The 22,603-nt window shown below is 39.7% G+C and overlaps 1 protein-coding gene across 2 annotated transcripts in view; it reads right to left on the reverse strand.

The window, feature by feature from the left end:
* The window catches only part of FMN2 (formin 2), a 223,718-nt gene that overhangs the window by 47,159 nt on the left and 153,956 nt on the right, over positions 1-22,603 (reverse strand). For both annotated transcript variants that reach the window (XM_077345246.1, XM_077345237.1), the window contains 6 exons: positions 22,295-22,386; positions 22,020-22,149; positions 20,656-20,802; positions 17,947-18,006; positions 13,971-14,091; positions 246-338 (listed from right to left, as the gene is read on the reverse strand). In XM_077345246.1, coding sequence (XP_077201361.1) covers positions 246-338; positions 13,971-14,091; positions 17,947-18,006; positions 20,656-20,802; positions 22,020-22,149; positions 22,295-22,386 — 643 coding nt within the window. The remainder of the gene's footprint in view (positions 1-245; positions 339-13,970; positions 14,092-17,946; positions 18,007-20,655; positions 20,803-22,019; positions 22,150-22,294; positions 22,387-22,603) is intronic.

Raw genomic sequence — 22,603 nt, forward strand, 5'->3', positions numbered from 1 at the left:
ACAGTTTTATGAAATTGTCAACAAAAATAAATTACTTTCCTGCAAAAAAACTGAGAACAGTCAGCACAAATTGCCTCTAATATCACTCAAAATGAAATACAGAAAACAGGTAGAGCTTATCAGAAATGAAAGAGTGGTTCATTTAATCGACACCACGACTCCAAATAGAGACTTTACTCACAGTATTTCAACACTGTCCTTTTAGCCTTTCGGTGAAGCTTAGAAGAGTCAAATGATTAGTTTACCTTGACTAATGAATTTCTCCATGTTGTCTTTAAAAGGCTGGATGTGCTCTTCTAATGATAACTGACAAACTTTGCCTGCTTCTGTCTCACATGCTGAAATTGAAGTAACAAAACCAAATGAGAATGGTACATTTATTGCAAGAAACTTTCTCCCCCAACTCTTTACATTTACTGATGGACCCTATGAATTATTGGTTCCAAAAGTTTCCAGGCTTGGATGTAATAGCTGCTTTGTCAAAGATACCAAGCTGGAAAATACAGGCATGTGGCTTGATCCAATTAGGGCTAATTTATCACGGCTAGCTAAGATCCCCAATTGCACTTGTAAGGCCTATGTCAAAAATAATAACAACCAAAACCCAAGTCTTATAAGATTCAGTGACTGTCTCAGGATAAACCCTAGTCACTCAAGGCAGGGTGGAATATAAAGCTAATAAATAAAGGTCACTGTAAGAGGTTGCATCTCCCTTTGAATTATTCCAGCTCCAAAAAGCAGTAATAACACAGTATAATTTAATTAATTTTCCCTCCCTGCATTATACAGAATGTCACTGTAGCTGTCAATAAAGTCACTTTATTTTCTTTTTTGTTAATTTTTATTCTCAAGCCTCCAACCAGAAGCAATTATCAACATGTGTCATGTAAAATGATGCATGTACAGCTGTTTTTAAAATCGGACGGTATACTGAGTCAAATGTCAGTCTGGGCACTGACCTATGGAACTCACTGAGACTTACTTTCAGGCAAACTGCTTAAGACTGCTGCCTTTCTCTGACAAAAACCATTCTAAGGGCTTGATATACAGATGCAAGAGAATGAGGTGGTAGAATGGACTGAAGTAGACAAGGCTGTACACTGAAGCATCATATGCTAGAATTCTGTCTCATGAGAAAAACTCTTTGCAATTTTTGTTTTAAAAAAAACAAAACAGCAAGCAAAGAGAGGTTTTGCTAGTTTTCTGTTTATGTTCAGGAGTCCATCACATGCATGCAGTAAATTCGACCGCAACATTTTACTACTTCATTCTTCTATGGGTGTAGACTCTCTATAGGAAGTCTAAAATTACTTTGCTAACAGTGCTAGCTGCATTCTTCACATGGCAGTTTGTATGCTCATCTCATGCTGTCGCCTTGTATGCTGCAAAGGCCGCTGACCTCTTTCAAGACGAGCCAAAGGAAGACAGGCCAGTCTTAGAAGGTTAAGAGGATGATGGTCAGGCTCCAGACAATGTTAAACTTTACAATTAAACACAATTGGTTGAAACTATTACTTTTCAGAAACCAAGCAGAATCCATACTTCTAATTCATTCACCAAGATTATGGAGTTGTTACTAAATATACAATTAACAATTTATTTGAACATGAATGCAAGCAAAATCCACACAAAGAAAGCGACTGCTGAGCGTTTCACAGCCGTAGGCTTTATTCCACACATGGTAACAATATATCATAGTGAGAGCTGGTGGCATTGTTCAACTGCAACCAGTCTTTATGATTCGGAGGCACTACTGGAAGGGATCTGATAGAATGATGGTTAGGATCAAGCTTCAGGGTGGGCAAAAGTCAAGGCTTAGGACTGGATTTTATCAGCCTACAAAATACTGTAGACAGTCAGAATGCGAGGCTCGACATCAGGGGGCAAAATTATAGTCACAGTACATTTTAGAGCTGCATTACCCCTAATCTCACTGAGTTGCAGCTGCTTATAGTTGCTTATACTTGCTTATAGAATGGTGGAACAAAAATATTTGATAACAAATCTGCTCAGGCACTTTCAAAAGTTCTCAGAGTAGCAATTATTTCTTTTTCTCAGATATATTTATTTTATCACACTGAGAAGCTCAAGGTGGTATGCAAGTCTCCCTTTCATCCTCACAATAACATAGCAAGATAAGGTCAGATGAAATAAAGGTCTGGATCTATAACTTAGGCATGGTGTGTATGATGGTTCCCCGGGGCTAGACGCAATGCTGCCCCCAAAGGATTTTTTGTCATAACTCCCCCCGTCCCCACTGCTCCAAGGAATGTCCACTGTCAATCATGGTTTCAATGGATAGAGAACAACAACAACATTTATTAAGCAGAAAACATACAAACTGAGACAAACTTGAATGAGACGTGGGAGGTTAGATTTGACTGTATGTCCAAGAAGACGGGGGGGACTCCATTCCCAACCAGTCTCATAATATACATGGGTGCATTTTACCAGTTCCAACCTCTTGCTGCAGCTCCTATGCTGCCTTATACCTAAGGTTCCCTGCAATCCTGCTCTAATACCCCTCACTACTTACATATGAACCATCCAACAATTTTTTCAAAAGGATTTTAAAAATATTTCACAGACATACCTAAGAGAAGAGTGAGAATCAGGGCCATTAAAGTGAAAAGAAATTTATGCAGAATTTCTGATTGAAATCAATGGTTGCAGTTCACTGGTATTAGTAGAACCCAAATTTAGAGAATGTGGGCTGGCTTGTAGCCAATGTTAATAACTCAACAGTATTTTTTATAAGTTAACCAAGATTTGCTGCCTGATAAACATTTTTAAAAAACAAAACAAATGTTGCAGCTGACTCATGTAGACAGCCTTTTAAAAACACATACACATATGCAAATCAAATTGTGCAAACTATGTTTCTAAAATTTGCGGAATCAACTCGGTTACAATAATCTGCTGGGGCTCAGATCTCACATGCACTTGGCTCATAAACTTGCCTAACAACATTACTATATGAATTCTACTGACCTCAATGAGACCATTCATGGTCAGAAGGTTAAAAATATATTTAAGTGTTTACAGGCTCAGAGCCTAAATAAATCCAGCTTTAGGTCACTTTCAAAGCAAGTGCAGGAGCTGCTGTACAGCAACTTCTTTTGATAGCCTGAGATTATACTTACCTCTTCAGGCAAAGGGGAAAAGAAGTTTCATGTGCTTAATTTTGGATTCTTAACAGAACGATGAATAAGATACATAAACCAAAGAGGCATACTTTTGACAGGCAGCAAAGAGCTGTACCAGTAATTTCAGATTTAAAATCTGAGAGAGAGCTGGAGCACACAAATATAACAGTTCAGACCCACCCACCCACCCACCCCAGTTTGGGCTGACCTCTGCTGTTGCCTTTCATGCAGAACAATCAAAGCATTTAAGCCAGGATCCCAAGCATCACATGTGGTACACTTCTCCTATGTTGGGTTTCTTCAGCTCTTCCCCATGACAACAGGCATGTATAACCCCCATGTGAAAAAAAAAAAACCTTCAGAGTGCAATTTCAACAAGGTAGCATCACATGAGACAGAACCACCAAGCAGAAGGGGGGGGGGGGAATCAAGCCCATCCTATGCAGACATAGGAGGTGTTTTGCACAGGCCAAAAGGCCTACCGGAATCCAAATTCTAAACTTGGATTACTCCTATTTGTGTCTCAGGGTGTTCTCCTGCTATTTCATTGTATTCAATCAATTTATGGAATTATTCTAGAATGATTCTATTTTCTTCCACTTCATTGGCAAAAGAGCTCTCAAGAAAGTTTAAAAATTCATTCTTTGAGATTAACACAGGGGACCAAAACAAAAAGGAGAAAATTTCCAGACCAAAATTAAAGTCAAGAACCCAAAAAGATCAAAACAAGGGGAGTGAATTCAAGTCTGTGTAGGGTAGAACACAACATTAAAATGTAGTACTAATATTTATTAAAGTTAAAAACCAAAGGCTTATCGCATATCCTCAATAAAATCAGTGCATACATGCATACCAACATCTCCACTGACATTGCTGGGGGGATCTACAGTGTATGTACCAGCCTTAAGTGTGTAAGAGACTAGAGCTGAGTAAGCAGTCATTCAATAGACAATTTTGGGAAAAATTTAAGTAGTTCAGTTTGTGGAAGCCTACAATTGTTCAGAAATGTTGAGGAACAGGGAGGCTGAAATATTTCCTGAAAATAAGATTCTATCTCATCTTGCTAACCCAGAGTCATATAGAGATGCTTGAAGTGGTAACTTTAAAGAGAATCAAGAATGGAAGGAAATGAAACCAGGTTTATCTGAATGGCACACTTTTCCATACAAAGAGAAAGACCTCTTAATTTCCTTATGTTTATTTTTTTGGTATTGTTAGGACTTATGCTAAGGACTGTTGAGGCTTCAAAAGCTTCAACAGACAGCTCCTTGTTTGGAGTTTTAAGGATAGTAAAACATGACTCACAGATTGACTCAAATCCTGGCTTTATTTTACATATGGTTTAGGTTTAGGAATCTGCATGCAGCAATGTTTCAGTCAATTAACCCTTTCAGCAATATTTGCACAGGCTACTGAAGTATTTGTGGGCAGCACTGTTGATTAGATAGCCACAAGAGCATCTCAGGTGGCAGGCCTAAGAGGTGGTTAAGCTATAATGGCCCAGGCTGAACAATGAGGGGTCTCACTGTCTAAAGAGAACTACTCTGAAATGCGGAGTGTGGGATTCAACTGCTTTTGGTATAATAACCTTAGAGTACTTTTACACCTCACCTCTGTAGCCTCTGTCAATGTGACAGGGACTCAGCATGATGTGAAAAGCAGTAGGAGGGCTCCTGACAACAATTTTTGCACCAACTTCTATAGGGGCTGCTGACCTGATCTCGTTCTGGGTCAGCCAAAATGCAACCGGTCAGTTCCAGAAGGATTGTTTTCTAATCCTTTGGTCTGCTCTGCAGGTCATTGGGTATATCAGATATTAGATGCAGTATCTTATCTTATGTTGTTTCTTTTTTAAAAAGGAACCCAATCAATAATTACTGATCTGTGATTACTGCAGCCACCTGCAGCAAAACTAACTGGCATACTTCATGTGAAGATCTTATAATCAGGAAAACAGAGAACTGAGAAATGCCAGTTATACAGAAAATGGAGGTCAAATGCCTGAAATTCAGAAAAAGTTTAGCACAATTAAGTGCTTGATTTGAACAAAAGGGTGGGGTTATTTCAGTTATTATTTTAAGACTCTTCTCTCCTTAAATTTCTGTCTGCACAGAGCCATGCAGACAGGAAGATACATTAATGCAAATGAATGTTCTTTTTTAGAAAAAAAAACTTTGCATGGCTTCAATGCATTCTTTAACTGTTCACTGTCAAATCTACTCATCTGTACTTTGGCCCAATTCACATGGATCAAAATGATACACACATAATGAAGTTATTTTTCAGCAAGATGACCAGCCTTATGAACATGTTCAAAACTACAATGACTCCATGATTCTCTCGAGTTTATGACCTCTCTGATCCATTAACCTAAGAGAAACTGACATCCCACCAGGGGCTCTGGGAGTTTTCCAACACATTTTGTACTTTCCAGAGTTCAAAAGGATATCACCCTTTCTAAACTGTGCTGTGCTGAACTCCTATCTTGTCATATATTAGCATATTCACAAGACCAGTTGTCATGTTAGAAATTGTAAGTTAGAATTGCTTCACTACATCAAACAGGATCCTATTTTAATGAATGAATTAACATATATTACAAATATTATATCATGCTACTCCTAGGATTCATGGAGCCATTTGGGGCTGCAGTGGGAGAATGAGAAGCAGCAAAGGAAGCTAAGTCTCCACCGACAGTAATCCTTGTGTTGGTGGAAGTTTTCTGTGGGATGCAAGCCACCATTCTACAAGATAATAGCTACGGACGGAAAAACCTGCAAAAGAATGATTCTTTGGGGCTACTCTGCTTCGCCAGCATCTTTTCTCTGTCCCATCCTCAATTATTATTATTATTTGCAGTGTTTGGAATCACATGGCATCTGATCTACGATTCTTTGTTTTTTCAACATACTCTTAAAAAACGGCGTCTACTTTGTTGTCTCTTTGGTTTGCTAAATCAGTTGAAATGCATTCTGTTATATGATGTTGTTCCCCTTCCCCATGGGAATAGTTTAATGAATGGTTTATTGTGAATGGACTATTGAGGTTTAAATTTCCCTCTCTATGGCAAACTAGCTAAAGGAATGTTAACCTCTCTTTTGGAAACTAAATTCAAGCTGCCAATGGATATTGTTTGTCAGACAAACAGTCTCTTTCCATCCCCAACCAGAATGTTCTTTTTTTTAATGTTGTTCTCTTTTTCTCTTCAAAATAATCCACTGTTTTTTAGAAATCAAGCTTAGCGAGGCACCAGCTGATTTTAGTACTGTCTTACACCTTTATGTTGGGAACACAGTTTTAATGCTGCCATGGAAGGCTCAGTTTTGTAGGTAATCAGTAAGGAAGGGCTCCTTTCATCAAGAAATCTATATTGCAGAATGAATGTTCACTTAAGAGCACGTTACTTTGTGTTTTTAAAACACATGCCTCTTAATTAAATTTTATGCAACTACCATTGCCACTAAAGTATCAAAGAGAAGCTGCATTAGGAAAAATAAAAAATGTCTAACATGGTTCCTGTGCACCATAGTGCCGGCCAACATGTTTTCTGGCACCTGCCAAGTAGTTTTAGGCAGTAGGTGGGGCCAGATGGGACCCCCCCCCCCAGCAAGGTTTCTGATTGGCCATGTGGATTTAATTTTTTCCCCAAAAAATGTTGCATTGCCACCACAACATGACGATCTTCACTGTGTGACTTGAAAGTAAGCTGTGGCAGCCCTTTAGTGGCAGTCATTTTATGGCTTTGGCTACCATATTGTGTCAGGATTCCAAAGGTACCTGCAGGCTTCAAAGAGGTTGGAGACCCCTGGTCTACATTATGAAACTATTCATGGACCATGGCATATAACTAGATACAGATTAGTGTAACAATACTATTACAGGTTTGAATTGATGGAGAAGGATGAAAAAATGGTTGCTGGATAATTTTGTCCAGTCTAACACTCTCAGCTTAACACACCTCATCAGTTTATCAGAGGTTTAAGAGATGTATGGGTATGAATTTAGGAAGAATTGCTCCAAGTCAGTCATAATGATGTTACTGTACTGTGGAGCCAAATGGGTGCCCATAATTTTACCATTGATCTGAAGGAACAAGTTGTCACCAAATTTGAAGTAGATATGGGTGAAAACAAAATGGCAGCATTTGGTGGCCAAGTCAGCTGTGGTGTTGTCAGAGATCATTTCCTTATGACTTATAATCCATCTTTGTCTGGGATGTTGATATACAGAGATTCCACATCCCTGAGAGCTAAAATAGTATTCTCTGGTGTTGTACACATTACTAGGAGCATTGTTGGTATAGGATCAGAACAGAGTCCATGTATCCAGATGATACCTATACCTGAGAAAATGGGTATGCTACATTTGTGTACTTGGGGTAGAAAATAAAAGGCACTTGGTTGAAGTTCCTGTGGTGTGTCTGAGGGCACTATTATTTATTTTCCCAGCATCTATGGGCAATGGGGAAAGAGAAAGCTCAGTGCCATAAGTAAATAGATACGATAGAGAAAAGAGGCATATAAAAAACAACTCCTTCTCCTCTACTTCTTCCTCTTCTTCTTCTAAAGCCCAACCCGGTGCAAGATGAGGCATGGCCTTACCAATTTGGATGACCTCCCCCACTGAAGGAGAAGCTGCTAATCACCACAAGATTTTCCTCTTCCATGCCCTCACTAAAACCTGGCTTTCTTTTTCAGCCCCCATTGCTGTGTATTTCTCTTTGGAAGTCCCTCCTTCTCCATCGCCCCTCACAGTTTCCTGTTTTTGCTTTTTTTCACTGACTTGCAAATTCTTTATTCTCCCATAAAGCAAGAGTTGCCTAAGTTCAGAGATGGATCCATAAAGACTTTTTTGCTCAATCTTACCCAATTCCTCTTATTCTTACAGGTCCTATAATTCCTATTAATTGCCTTTATGGTACTTAAAGAGGACTTCCGCCCTTCCTTGCTTCCTGGAGGAAAATTTTGCTGGATTCAACCCATAGTATAAGCATGAGCACACTTAAGAAATGGCAGTTGAGACCAGAAATGACATACTAAAATAAATATTACAAAGTATCAATAAGGTAGACATTCAGAAACTTCAGGAGCCCTTGAAAGCAGCAGGGCAAGCTCCAGAGTACTGAAGTCTTTTTTTGAGAACATGCTTATTACACCAATACTGTCTAGAAGCACTAAAAGATTTCAGAAGTTGTTGCAAGGTATTTATATTGTTTCCATGGCTCTGCCCAGCCTACCTACCTCTTTTTGTCATGGCACACTGATTTAAGTTCTCCAGCAAGTGCTAAAATTTTGAGAGTTGAATGACAAGAGTCACAAAGAAAGTTATTATTTGACGTGAGTTAGGCAAGTCTGCTGACAGTCGGGAGAGATCAAAAGCAGATCAGGTTGCTCAACAAACTAGATGCCACTGAACTGAAAAAGGACTCAGCTGAGAATCCTGGAGAGCTGTGAAATTGAGGGGCAACTGATGGAGCCAAATCAGCAGATGTATTAATATAATCCCTATTTGTCTGCGGTCCTTTGTTTATAAGAGTGTCTGATATATAACAGATTAATGTCCAACTACATAATGCAGGGGTAGTCAAACTGTGGCCCTCCAGATGTCCATGGACTACAATTCCCATGAGCCCCTGCCAGCATGGGAATTGTAGTCCATGGACATCTGGAGGGCCGCAGTTTGACTACCCCTGGAAAACAGCTCAATAAGATGATCAATGAAATGTTATCTAAATAGCTGTTACATGAAATTTTGGTTCTGCAAGTAGAAACCCCAGTATGCTGCTCTTAATATTTAAGATGTTCAATCTTATTTTTTTTCTGTTTTATTTAAAATCCTCAAAGATGGTTTCCTCCCTTCTCGTCATCTGCCAAGTATAGAACATATTTTATCAATAAAACAAGCCCAAACAATCAATCAATCAATCAATCAATAAAAAAGAATATATCCAGTCCTAATTAAATTAAAAAATTGCTCTAAGGATTACAGTATCTTTCCCTTTTAAACACATATGCACTCAAGCTTATCATCCTCATTATACACCATAAAGCAAACAGCTCACATGATTACTAAAAATTTGCATGTTTCCCCAAAGATTGCTAATTTATTGAGTAACTTCTTTTGTAATACACAGCTTTCTGAACTGCAGGCAGAAATGCCACAGGAAATTTGGAAGCAAGAAGGCAGATAGATGAAAACAAACAAACAAACAAATAAATAAATGTACTTTAGAGATATTAAGAGAACAGGGTGGCCATGAGAACTTGTTACTAGGGCAGAGTCAAAAGGTGCTGGGCATTCATTTGGAAGAATAGTCCGCCTCCCATTTCTCAACATATCTTAAGACAGTTAGCCCCTGATAATACACAGGGAGATGGCAAAATTGAAAGAATGCAGAGGAGAGTGAGGAGGGTGATCTGGAGCCAGGGGACCAAGCACTGTGAGGAAGGGACCTGGGAATGTTCTGCCTGGAGAAGCAAGACTGAAAAGGGAACATGACTGCTGTCTTTAAGTATTTGAAAGGTCACTTAGAGGAGGGCAGACAGCAGTTCCCGTTGGCAGCAGAGGATAGGACCTGCATTAATGACTTTAAGTTATATGTAGAACAGTAGATACTGGGGGGGGGGGGTTCACAGCCAGATTAGTTCAGCAGTGGAATCAGTTGCCTAAGGAGCTGGAGATGCCCCTTCACTGGCAGTCTTTAAGCAGCCGCTGGACAGATACTTATCCTGGATGCTTTAGGCTGATCCTGCATTGAGCCGGGAGTTGGATTGGATGGCATGTGCAGCCCCTTCCAACTGTATGATTTTATGAAATTTAGGCCTACAAGTGGTAAAAATCGAGTAAAGGTGACATGGCCTGTCTGTATAAACTCAATTTTTTGACACTGAAAACCCATTAACTTTTTGAAATTTCATCCATTCACAGCTTTCAATATGAGGAGAGTTACAGGCTCACATCTGGTGACTGATACAATGAGTTTGTGGCGAGCAAACATTTTAAAGAATTACTTTATTTTAAGTTAGGTCTTGACTATCAAACTAAACAGGGAGTATAAATAAATTAAAATCAGATTTGTGGTATTTTCACTGATGATCTCAGGTGAATAAGCATGTGATTTACAGGTGGAATTTTAACCAACAGAAGTCAGGGTCACACAATTAATTATCCAGAGTGACTTCCAAGATCATCTGTCTATGGTACCTGGACATGGCAAGGATGACTAGCAGCATTTCAGTCTGGAATCCTAGACTCCCCCATCCATTCAGTTTCTGATGTCACTTCTAACATTCTTAGACTCAAATGGTTGCATTAGTTTTATAACCAGGGCCAGGCTTTCTGAAAATGCCTTCTGTGCCTTGGGATTTTAGAAACTATTCTGCAATACTCACTGTTGCTGTTTGGGGGTCTTCCCAAGTGATTGGGAAAGCCACCACCATCCTCAAGAACAAGTAGAGAAACGGAACTGATGCTCCTGCTCTACATCCCCTGACACAGTCTGCAGAGGGAGATCTGTACCTCCTGGAGGCTGGCAGCCCTATCTGCATGCTTCAGTGACTGAATACATGAACATACCATGTACTGAAATAAATTAAGAATATGTTCATATTTGTATATTCTATAATACGTCTGTATAAATGAAGAAAACAAGAGGGGACAAACAGTGCAGATGTGAAGTATGGAGTGCAGTAGAATAAGAAGGTGTGAATTTGTTTGGTTCTGGTATAACAATATAACCATGGGACCCCCCCCCCAAAAAAAAGGGAGACTACTATGGTGAATATTCAAAGCCCCATAAAAGTTTGCAAAAGTCCACTAGAATCATTACAATCACTCTTTTTATCAAGTCAAATTGTATGACCACTGTTGCCAAACTCAGCTACTACATGGCAAAATAATAAGAGTGTTTTCTTAGGTGATAATTATCACAAAATGTATCTTACGCTGCTTGTGACTTCTTCAATGTACAATCTTTTAAAATCTGAATCTATTAATTATTACTGATTGTATCCTGCCTCCCAGAAAACATCCAAGACAACCAATAATAAAAAATTAAACAAATCACTAAAATTAAAAATACAACAATGAAAATACTATGTAGAAAAACTATAAATAGAATAAAAGAACAAGTAGGCAATATAACCTTAACTATATACTAAGGGAAACATAAGTTTCTTTAATTAACACACAAATAACAACAAGGAAGGCACACACAAATCTCTTCTGGGAGAATGTCAGAGCAGCTGTGCTAAATCAGTATTCCTTTTCACACAGTGGACAACCTGAAGGACCAAGTAGGCATGGACACAAAGCATTTTTGTTTCCTAGCACTGGTAATTCAGAGGATTCCTTCCTCTGAATTAGGGTTGCTATTCCATCCTCAGCTATGGTGCTTTCACAGAAGAATCCCTTTCTGCGGCTGGCACCAACCCCAGCTTCCTTACTAGAGTAAGACATCAGCAGATGATCTCATATAAAAGATGGCCTTTCAGATGCTCCAATTTGAAAGGGCTTTAAAGAACAGAACTATGAACTGCACTTGGAAATGTACTGGAAGCCGATGCTGATCAGTAAATACTAGTGTAATGTGCTCACTGTGGAATCTGTCCAGTTATATCAAATATGTAGCATTTTGGACCAGCTGGAATTTGAGAAGTCTTCACAAGGCCTCCTTATGTAGTGTACATTTCAGTAGTCTTAAGTTTTGTATAAACAGGGGTTGGATAGCTGAAGTTGGATCATTAGAATGACCCTATCTCATGGAATATATAAAGGTTGTTAGGATAGTGACAAAACAGTACCACAGTATAGTAGAAAGCACCAAAGGAAAACTGAAGCCGATCCACAGTGGTTTTTAGGAAACATACAGGAAAATAAATATTTCCATTTCTATGGCGGTTTGGTAATTGATGGAACATTTCACAATCTCTCAAAAGTCTGTCATATAAGGCTGCACAAATGGTTACATCTGCTTGCATCACATCACTCTTCTACATAAGCACCAACACTGATGGCCAAATATTGCCGCACCAACATAACTGTGACTTCTTCAAGGCAATCTAGAGTTTACCTTACCAGCGTTTATAGATCTGAATTGGGACTTGATTAATCAATCAAACTCTTAGCCACTCAAGATATCATTTCTCTAGATGTCCAGAAACTACAGAATTACCTACAACAAAGGTTAGGTAGAATCTAGCTGATTTAGAGAATGTCTTGGGAATCGGACCAAGTGTCCTACAAGGTTCAGTCTACAACTACTTTCACAGTCCTTCAACCAACAACCTTGATCAAACACTTCATGAAGTTCTGTGCTCTCAAAGATTGTGTATTAAGAATGAGAGTGAATCATATGTTTAGAATTATTTTATTACCTTTCTTTTGATGCATGTTAAATTCTAAAAGAGGTCTTTTTTTAACCAATCCACTCATTTATTCAATCAACCCCCATCTGTAAACTGCTCAAGGAGCAGTATAAATAATTCACTAAGGGGTGTGGGCTGAGTCCTGGATAGGAAACAGGGGCCATTGGCCCCTTGGCCCCGGACTGACAACCAGAGGGGCCAATCAGAAGGCACGAAGTGCCTTCCGATTGGGACCTCACCAGGACAGACGGAGTTCCATCCAGTCAGCCCAGCCAGGGGTAATCTGGAGACATTGCTGCCAGTCTGCTCTTGACCACCGTAGGGAGAGGAGGTCAGTAGGGCTGCCAAGGGGGATGAGGCTTGGACAGGCTGCGCCAGCCCTTTTCACTGTCATGTCCAACTGTAAATTGCCTCAGAACCCTGACAGAGCTGGCAGGAGGCTGCAGAGTGCTCCCCTCCCCCCCTTCAGGCCTGCTTTGAAGGAGCCTTTAACAGCCTCTGACTGAGGGGAGGGAGGCATTTCCGAGAGCAAAGCAGGGGAGTCTGAGGGCATGGGGGTGGGAATTCCTTTTGAGGAGGGGGGAATTTCTCCTTCTGTCAAATGGCTGACAGGGAGGCCACAGAAAAGCCCATTCCCATGTAAAATACTGCTCTGGCCTGGGGTTAGACATAGCCAAGCCATGTGTCCTTCTTCTTTGCAACTCTCTGCAGATTTGAGGCCACTGCACAGTGTTATTCTGCAGACAAAACTGGATGCTGTTGCGGATGTTCTTTTGTCTCCTGTTTCATCTGCATAAAAACCCTGTGCAGTAGGCCTCAAGTCTTTCAATTCAACAACAACCTTTGTGGGAGGCCTTAAATGTTTCTTCTTTTCCACAACCCTGTCCAAAGTAGCCCTTTCTGCCTGGGGGGCTGATCTTTATACAATGAAGATGAGCTGTAATTTCAGGAGCTCTCCAAGCCCCACCTGGAGGTTGGTTATCCCTGAGTTGGAAATATTCCTCGAGTTTTGGAGGTGGGACTTCAAAATCATACAATTCCTCAGATTCCAGCCTTCGAGGAGGCCAAGGGTATGCTTCTGGTCCCAGGGGGAGGGGGTAAGGAAGCCTTCCCCCACACCCAAAAGCACACCTAGCGCCCGTTGTATTTACAAGTACAACAGGCTTGGTCCCTAGTCCTTTATATTTTAAAAGCTGCCAACTATGGATAAATGTACAGCCTACAATCTGACTGCTTTCTCCTGAATCCACAACTTTAGTGATCATCTCAAGGAGCTGTACCCTGCATTTTCTTGGGGGGTACTTATTTGGTATGTTTGCAATGCTTTTGGCTTTCTCCCATCATATGGCCGGTAAAGCTGGTCTTTAGGCTTGCTGGGTAGATGTTAAATGTATTTCCAAGATTGTTTGGTGTGTGTATCTCAAATGCCAAGTGACTGTACAAATACAGAACTACATACCTCTCAAGTCTTTTTTAAGTTTGCGGAGATCCTTTTGAAATTCCTCAAATTTTAACTGAGAAGCCTGAAATAAGTCCTGTGGCTCTGGAAGAGGGAAGATACATTGCTCTTTTCCAGCATCCTGACATAAATATAAAACAAACATTTTCAAGCATTAAAGATAAGAACTGTACTTCTTTTTCTCCTGTACAAGAAAACAAATGTTATATCAAAACAGGATCGTAGCTTGATTAGTACCCATATTAATTTGTCATAACTTGACAAGGAATTGCTGTGTAAACAATTGGATCTTGTTTTAAAAAAGGAACAATTTTAGTTTTTAAAAATCTACTGTGATTTTTACTATGACTGAATACTACTGGTCACTTAAATAGACTAAGACACTATTATTTAAGGTAGCTGTTAATTATAAGCAGGTAAATGCTAATTATTTAAAACTTAATAACTTACTATTTTGTAACTATTACAATATACATAACATGGACTAAGTGACAGAAATTTATGCTGCTTCTGAAGAAATAATTACTTCATTTCTGTGAAAGCCCACAGAAAGTCAAGAATCCTGGGATCATAGCTATAGGTTGGTGGTCCCATCATGTTTTCGTCAGTGTGCTGGACTAAGAAGACCTGGATTCAAATCTTTACTGAGCTAGGAAGCCTTACTGGGATTGATTATGCACAGATGGGTAGTCCAGGGTGGCGGTGGTAGGGCAGTGGGACTAATCCTTGATTGTGTACAAGGCCAACACCATCCTGACCCTGGCCCAGATCAGGGTCCTGAACAGCCCATAGTAAGGGAATACATATACTTCTTCATTCCCTGTGAAGCCAGTCACCATCTGTGGTCCTGCCAGGCCAGCCCTGTGCATAACTGAAGCACCAGACCTTTAGGCCTGCCTCCTCCCCCAACCGACAGTGTCCTTGCAGGGACACAAAACACCCTTGTCAGCTTTGCAGAGCCACAGAGCTGACCAGGGTGTTGTCCCACTCCCATGATGGCATCATGCTGGGGGGCCATGCCCCCTCTCCCCTGCTGCCATGCAGTGCGGTGGGCCCTCCCAGCACCGGCATTGTGCGTGCATATGCACAATGTTGGGGTTATCTGTGTGCACTGGGGGAGTCCTTCCGCTGTGCGTTCTCTCGATGCAGCAGGGCATGCTACCCCACAGCTAGCAACTGGCAGCGGACTGGCCTTGCACAACCACTGCTATGCATAATAGGTCTGGATGACCTAATTCAGTGGTTCATGAGACTAAAACAGAAAGAAAACTATATGCAATCCCATGTAACAAGGATGAGGGATGGGATAAAAATAAGCAATACATAAAATTTAAAGTGAGAACCTACAAGCAAAAGGGTTGGCTGCTCTTGCTTGTAAGTTCTTTGGTTGGAAGATGAAAAAATAAACCAAGCTTTGAACTGAATTTAAAATTTAATAAAAATATATGTCTGAATTCCATAGTGGACTACATCTCCTGCTGTGAAGCACAAAAGTTTCATATAATAATATTGTTTCATTCATTCATCCATTTTTGGGTTTGTATCCCACCACTCTTGAGAGACTCATGGTGGCTTACAATTATAACATTTCATAGAACAATAAAACCCCAATAAAACCCTGACAAACCCTCCAAGATTGGAAGCCAAATACCCCCTTACTTCCCAAACAGATTAATGTATGGGTGGGGTGCAGAGATGTAAATGTCTGAGGAGGGGCCACATTGATCTTGGCTCTGGCTTCAACTCAGGACCAGGCAGAAGAGCTCTGTTTTGCAGGCCCTGTGGAACTGTGATTGCTCCCTCAGGGCCCTCAATTCTCCTGGGAGCTCATTCCACCAGGTCAGGGCCAGGACCGAAAAAGCCCTGGCCTTAGTTGAGGACAGGCTTACTTCCTTAGGGCCAGGAACTTCCACCAGATTAGTACCCACAGAGCGAAGAGCTGTAGGGAGCAAAAGGAGACAAGTAGTCCCTCCGATAGGTTGGGTCCAAGCCGTAAATGATCTTAAAAGTCAATATCAAAACCTTGAACTTGATCTGGGCCCAAACTGGCAACCAATGCAGCTGCATCAGTACAGGCTGGATATGGGCCCTCCACAGTATCCTATTGAGGACACTAGCAGGTGCATTCTGTACCAGCTGGAGTTTCTGAGTCAAGGACAAGGACAGGCATGTGTAGAGTGAGTTACAGAGATCCAGTCTAGAGGTGGCCGTTGCATGGATTACTGTGGCTAAGCAGTCTGGGGAGAGGTAGGCTGATAGTAGTTTCACCTGGTACAGATGAAAAAACACTGTGTGAGCTATCCCCATGACCTGGGCCTCCATTGATAAGGAGGAATACAGATTCACACAAATTCCTTGCTGAGGATGACATGTTAAGCTGAATCCCAATCAAGGTAGGTAGATGTGCTTCTTGTTCTGCCACCTTCTGCCCAACCACAGGACCTGGATTCAAAATAGCCTAAGTGGAAATTAACAAGCAGTATTGAACTCTCCCACCTTTTCCTTTCTGCCACAACTCACTGGGCTTTCAGAAACTTTTCTCCTGAGGGGTACCCAAGAACTGTGCTATAAGTAATGAAGGGGACAGAAAATTATCAAAAAGTCCACCCCTTTCAATATGCCTTCCTGTCAGGAGACAACAGAACCTGGAAACAAATTAATCAGTTCAATGTTTCTATGTAATTATGTTTACCGGCGTTATAATTCAAGTCGTGTTGTCCCCCCCCCCCCCGGGGCTCATCTCTGAACTATTGTGTACAAATTTCCCCTGGAAAGGATGTCTGGGCTAACATCAGGACTTCATAAAAATGTAGGGTTTTGGGAGTTAGGGAGTTGTCCTCTTCCTGTTTTATTGTCTGAAATTCACATACATATTTGTTTTCAAAGTACTATTGTGTCATAGTCATTTACCAGATGGAAAGCAGCACCCCAATAAGCTCAACAGTCCCCAGCTTTAGATCGCGCCACTAGGGAAAGGAAGAGTGCCTAAATGGATCAGTCAATATCTTCACAGTTGACCTAGAACCTACCAGTATGAAATGTCTGGGTTCTCAGGGAGAGAGGTGGGCAAGGCCTTGGTTAGCAAGACAAGAGGAATGCCTGAAGCAGTGTGTGGTTGCAGCTGGTCTGCTGTCCTAAAAACCAGGCATTCATAAGGCCATGAGACCTCATGGGAACAGAAAAAGGGTGTTCAAGCTCTAGTGATTTCAACCCTGCCAACCCCTTGCAGAGAAGGATTCTCTAGTTTACTTCTGGTAAACCCAGGGGAACAAAGGAAAAACAAGCAGGTTGGGAAAGGAGGCAGAAGGTGCCATAAACTTTAATCATTCCAGGTCTGAGAACAAGCACAGGCAGTGCTTGAAGAGATGAGGCAGAAATCCTCACCATGTAGTATTGTTTTAAACAGCATGGGCAATTAAATAGAAATTTAATGCATTGGGAATGGCTTGTTTTGGAAGATACTGATGACTAGCTAAGCTTATGTCTATCCTTATGGCATGTGTTTTGCCAGCTGTGTTCTAACGCCACTAAAAAAGCATATCTAAGCCACTAATCAAAGAAAGCTATTACCTAAATCATACACTACCATCCTTTAAAATTGACTCTAAATAAAAAATGGAGTTAAAATAGAACAGAGAAAAATACAGTTACATTTTTCCCCATCAGCAGAAAGAAAAGCAGCCCAAGATGACCCTTTTGGTAAACAAATGAAATGGGACAAAGCCTTCCTTCCATGCCATTCACCCCCTTAAGAAAAACAGTGCCAGTAGCTGCATGTAGAATGGAAAACATGTCATTTAAAATGATCTGGGAATTACACAGAAGGTGCCATTCCACCTTAAGACCAGAAAAGATAGTTCTAAATTCCCACTCAGCCATGTAGATGTCTGAGTGCTCTTAAGTCACTCATGGCTGCTATGAGTTCTTCTGAGGAAAAACTAACAATAAAGAAAATAGAAAAAGAATAAATACTCACCTCATCAAAATTACGCAGATAGTATGAGACAATGTATGACAGGAGACTTCTGCTATTGTCCTGTGTAAAAATGCAACATAATAGTGATTTTACATACACAGTATCATATACACACACTATTATCTCTATTTTCATAATCTCAGAGTAGTTTCCATTACTGGAAAATAAGGGAATTTTAATATAGTTAGTTAAAGGAGGTCTCAAAGAATATTGAAATAAATCACACTGCTGTGCATCTGTGTAATTAATAAAGTTGATCTGATGCTTTACAGTTATCAAGACAAACAGAAAAATGGGATATAACATGTGTTTATTAACTAGGAACTGTATGAAATGAGCAGCACAAGAATGTAGATTCTGAGCTCTCTGCTTTCCCTTTTGGCTGTCTTATACGTAACAGAAGTCCTTTCCTCTGGCCTCTATTTTCTGTTTACATGGTCCTACAATTATTTTATTTTTGGTCTATTAGTATTTTTAGATAGCTCAGGATAAGGGCAGGAAATGACTAGAGAGATGATATGCACAAATGTTTTAATAAGTAAATGCAAGTTGTCTGAATTACTATGACATGGTTAAACTAGCAGCTCCTGCTTTTAGCTGAACACTTTATTAACAGGTAATTAAATGAGCTGGTTGGTAGTAGGTTCAGGGAATACAAAACTTCATAACATCTAGTGTTCATTACCAACATAAATAGTCAGTAGTACAAATAACTATTCAAAGGGATGGTCACAATCAGATGGTCTGTTGACCATTATAGCTAAAATGAAAAGGAAAGCTTCCTCTTCTACATTTTAGTGATAAATGGAAAATGGCTTCTGCAGCATGCCCCAGATTGAAAGTCTCAGAAGCTTTTGGCTAGCCTCTGTGGGAGAAAGAATGCTAGGCTAGATAGAGTTCTGTTACAACTGAGCACAAATATTATATTCTTTAAATTTGTATATTCTTTAAAGGGAAAAATGTCACAACTAATTTGTACTTTCATAGCTCACTAACAAAGAAAATACACACAATTCAAAATGTAATACACATGTAATACACATTTGGGGAAATATTCAAATGTGGGAATTATAAAAACAAAATATTTTCTGGGAAGACTTAGAAAAGACAGACTCGTTTTTATAAGTGACCAAAAAGCATGTTCTGAAGCTTCAAGACATGTGGTTTGGGCTTTTAAAAATTATTAACAAATGTATGCAGTTTATTTACTTGACATAGATTCTCTTCTCTAATTACTTACACTTAATAGCTATAATTGCACCATAAACTAATCCTAGTCCCTAGCGTGCAAAGCCTATTCATAAGTGCACAGCTTAGTTTGGTGAGAGATCAGGATCATTCTTGTCCACTCAACATTTGCATTTTAACTATCACATTGGAAGACGGGGGCCACCACTCACAGGCCCCTGCAAAACATACATGCACAAACAAGAGGGCTAAGGAATGCACTTGTTTTTTTGTTTCAAAGTCACAACAAAAGTATTAGATAGAAGAACCTGGGGTGAACTGATCTGTCTTGTATGATATGAAATGGAACCATGGGAGATAGAACCTCTGTTCACTGCCATTCTTAACTAATGCTCATGCATTGGGTTGCATGTGTTGACAACTTAAAGCATGTTCAGTCTAAAGTTTGGGGATGGATAAAAGTTAGTAGAAATGAGATCACTTTACAACAGTTCTCCCAGTAAATGTAAATGTAAAAAGCCAGGAATTGCTTCAGTGTTTAGCCTCTTTTTCTGATGGTATCCCAGCAGTACGGTATCAACAGATTGTGTGTGTTGGTTACAGTCTCCCTTTTCATTGATGATTGAGCCAAGAAACAGAAAGTCTTTAACAATTTTGATTTTTTCATGTCAACCTTAAAGCTGTGTACTTCCTCAGAAGATTACTTTTGTCTTTTTTATGTTCAGCTATAATCCTGCTTTGGCAATTTCTTTATTAGCAGTAATTTCAAGTCTTCACTATTTTTTTTGCCAATAAGGTGGTATCATCTACCTATATCAAACTGTTAATGTTACTTTCATCAATTTTCATTCTACCGCCATCTAAATCTAGTCGGGTTTCTTTATGATATATGTAGATTGAAGAGGTAGGGAGACGAAGTATATCCACCTCTGACACCTTAACCAATTCAAAACCATGCTGTTTTTCCATGTTCTGTCCTAACAGTAGACTCTTGTCCTGAGTATAGGGTGAATATAAAAACAATAAGGTATTGTGGTGCACCCAGTTCTTTAAAAACTGTCCATACCTTTTCATGATCCACACAGTCAAAAGCATTGCGGTAAACTATCAAACACAAACTGATTTTCTTCTGACTAACTGATAAAACATCAGTAATGCTCATTAAGAGTGGTCAAGATGAATACTAAGAATGTGATTTGTTATTGTGAAACAATTTCTCCTTCTTCCTATTCTATTCCATATTTTTGGCCATGGAAAAAAAGAATCCCTAGGTTTTCTCTAATTATATATTGGACACATGGTCTATCCATGTTCTCATTTAAGTTTGAGGTAAGTGACCACAGAAGGGAATGCGTTACCTCAAATATGAAAGATGGAGATGTGTTTAAAGCAATGTATGCTAAGCTATCCTCAAATTATCTGTCTGTACATGCATGTACGGGTTATTCCAAACTTTGAATCCAGAGCCTAAAATGTAAAAAAGAAAAAAAATAACAGCCATCTGGCAAAAAATAAACTTACGCTACTCTTGACATCTTTCAGTTTGGGAAGAATATCTAACCCAAAGCCATCAGCCTGTCCTCGTGTCCTGTTACCTCCGTTCATGTAATTTCCAAAGGCAAGGACTAAGCCTAAAACCCGCATCACTCCTGAGCCACTTTTCAGGGTCTGAAATAGACAAAGCAACTTCAATAGTTCGAACACATTTGACAATGATCAACAAAACATTTTTAGGCATATAACTGAGGCCAGGAAAATAACATCTAAAATACTTGCCTCCCTACCCAAGAATCTATACAATCCACTAAACACTCACATCACTAGATAGCCCCTTCTGTAAGGTAATTATTGAAAAAGAAGAGGTGGATTTTAATTTGCTTTTAAAACTTTATTTGTTTAATTAATAATTTCTTAGACGTATAAACATGTTACGAGGCACCCTAAGCCAGACAGGTAAGGATGTAATATACCTGCCTAGCTATTATTACTGAGAGCCAGTGTAGTGGTTAAGAGTGTCACACTAGTTTCTGGAAGACCAACATTCAAATCCCCACTCATGCCATGGAAGCGTGCAGTGTGACCTTGGACCAGTCACATTTTCCCAGTCTAGCATGCCTAATGTGCCTCACAGGGTTGTTGTGCAGATAAAATGAAAGAGAGGAGAATGCGATAAGCTTTGGATCCCTGTCGGGGATAAAGTGGGGGGAGGGGATAAATAGATAAATTATAAATAATAACTATATACTAACTAAATAAGGAAACAAGGAAGTTGTGATTGCTCAAAACCACTGCAGTCCACATAAAATTACATCATTGCAAGGAGGTGTTTGACCCTGGAGAATTCATAATTTTTCAAGAAACCTTTCCCAAAAGGAACTAATGCAAGCTGTTCTTGCAGATCCCATAAGAAGGAGCGCCATCATTATACTTATGTTCAAGGATGCTTTGCCATTGTTTCATAACTTATACCAATGTCACCAAAATCTCTGATGTGATCACTGCAGATTCTGCCAGAAAATATATATTTTTTAAAAAAATTCAAGGCACATATTAACAGAGCTTTGGAAACTGCTCAAGGGAAGGCAGGGTCAGTTACACAGAGACACAGTTTTTCTTTGGCACAGGAATAAGGTACATTATTCTCTAGAGGTTGATATGCATTGGCTACAGACTTGTGATGTTATATTTCAGGACTGAAAGCCAAATCTTAAGATGGGCTTTGATCTTGAAGCACAATCATAAAATGTTCCATTCAGCAGGACTGCTATCCTTCACATTTAATGAGTGCTTAAAGTAAATAAAACTTTTGAAATATGAGTATCAATGAACAAGAAAGATTAAATATCAGCAAATCTAGTTCTCACATCAGATGGTCCAGAACCTACCTCACACAGTTTCTGAAGCAATTCAAGTTTGCAGTGGATGGAGGAAATGCTTTCTGAAAATGTTGATTGGAACAGGATACAAAAAACTCGTTCTGAGAAGTTGGGAATTAGTGACAGCTCATAAAGAAATCTAAAAAAAAAGTTATTGGAAAATGTTGTTATTTAGGTCTCTCATTGCATGAACTTTATAATTAGGAAGCATTCTTCCCTGTAGCAAACCAGTACCATAGCCCAATAAAATACCCTCCCAGATTTGTGCTATATAGCATCCTTACTGCTCAGGCTTGTCCAATGATTTGGCATTTTCTTTTTCCTTGCTTGACTTGCCATGTTTTTCTATTTTTTCCAATTCATCAGTTTGTGCTCTCTTTAAAAAGGAAACATAAAGTAATTAAATAAGATGTAGTCAATGATAATTCATACAAGATTATAAAAAGCCTGAAGGATCAGACCAGTGGTCCATCTCATCAGGCATCCTGTTTCAAATGGCATCAACCAGTTGACCTTCCCTGATGCGGCACCCCAGCACTGCTATTCAGACATTTGCTGTCTCTGTAGATAGATGCTCCCTTCATAGCTAGGAG

Source organism: Paroedura picta, chromosome 1 (genome assembly GCF_049243985.1).
Source record: "Paroedura picta isolate Pp20150507F chromosome 1, Ppicta_v3.0, whole genome shotgun sequence".
Taxonomy (NCBI): Eukaryota; Metazoa; Chordata; class Lepidosauria; order Squamata; family Gekkonidae; genus Paroedura; species Paroedura picta.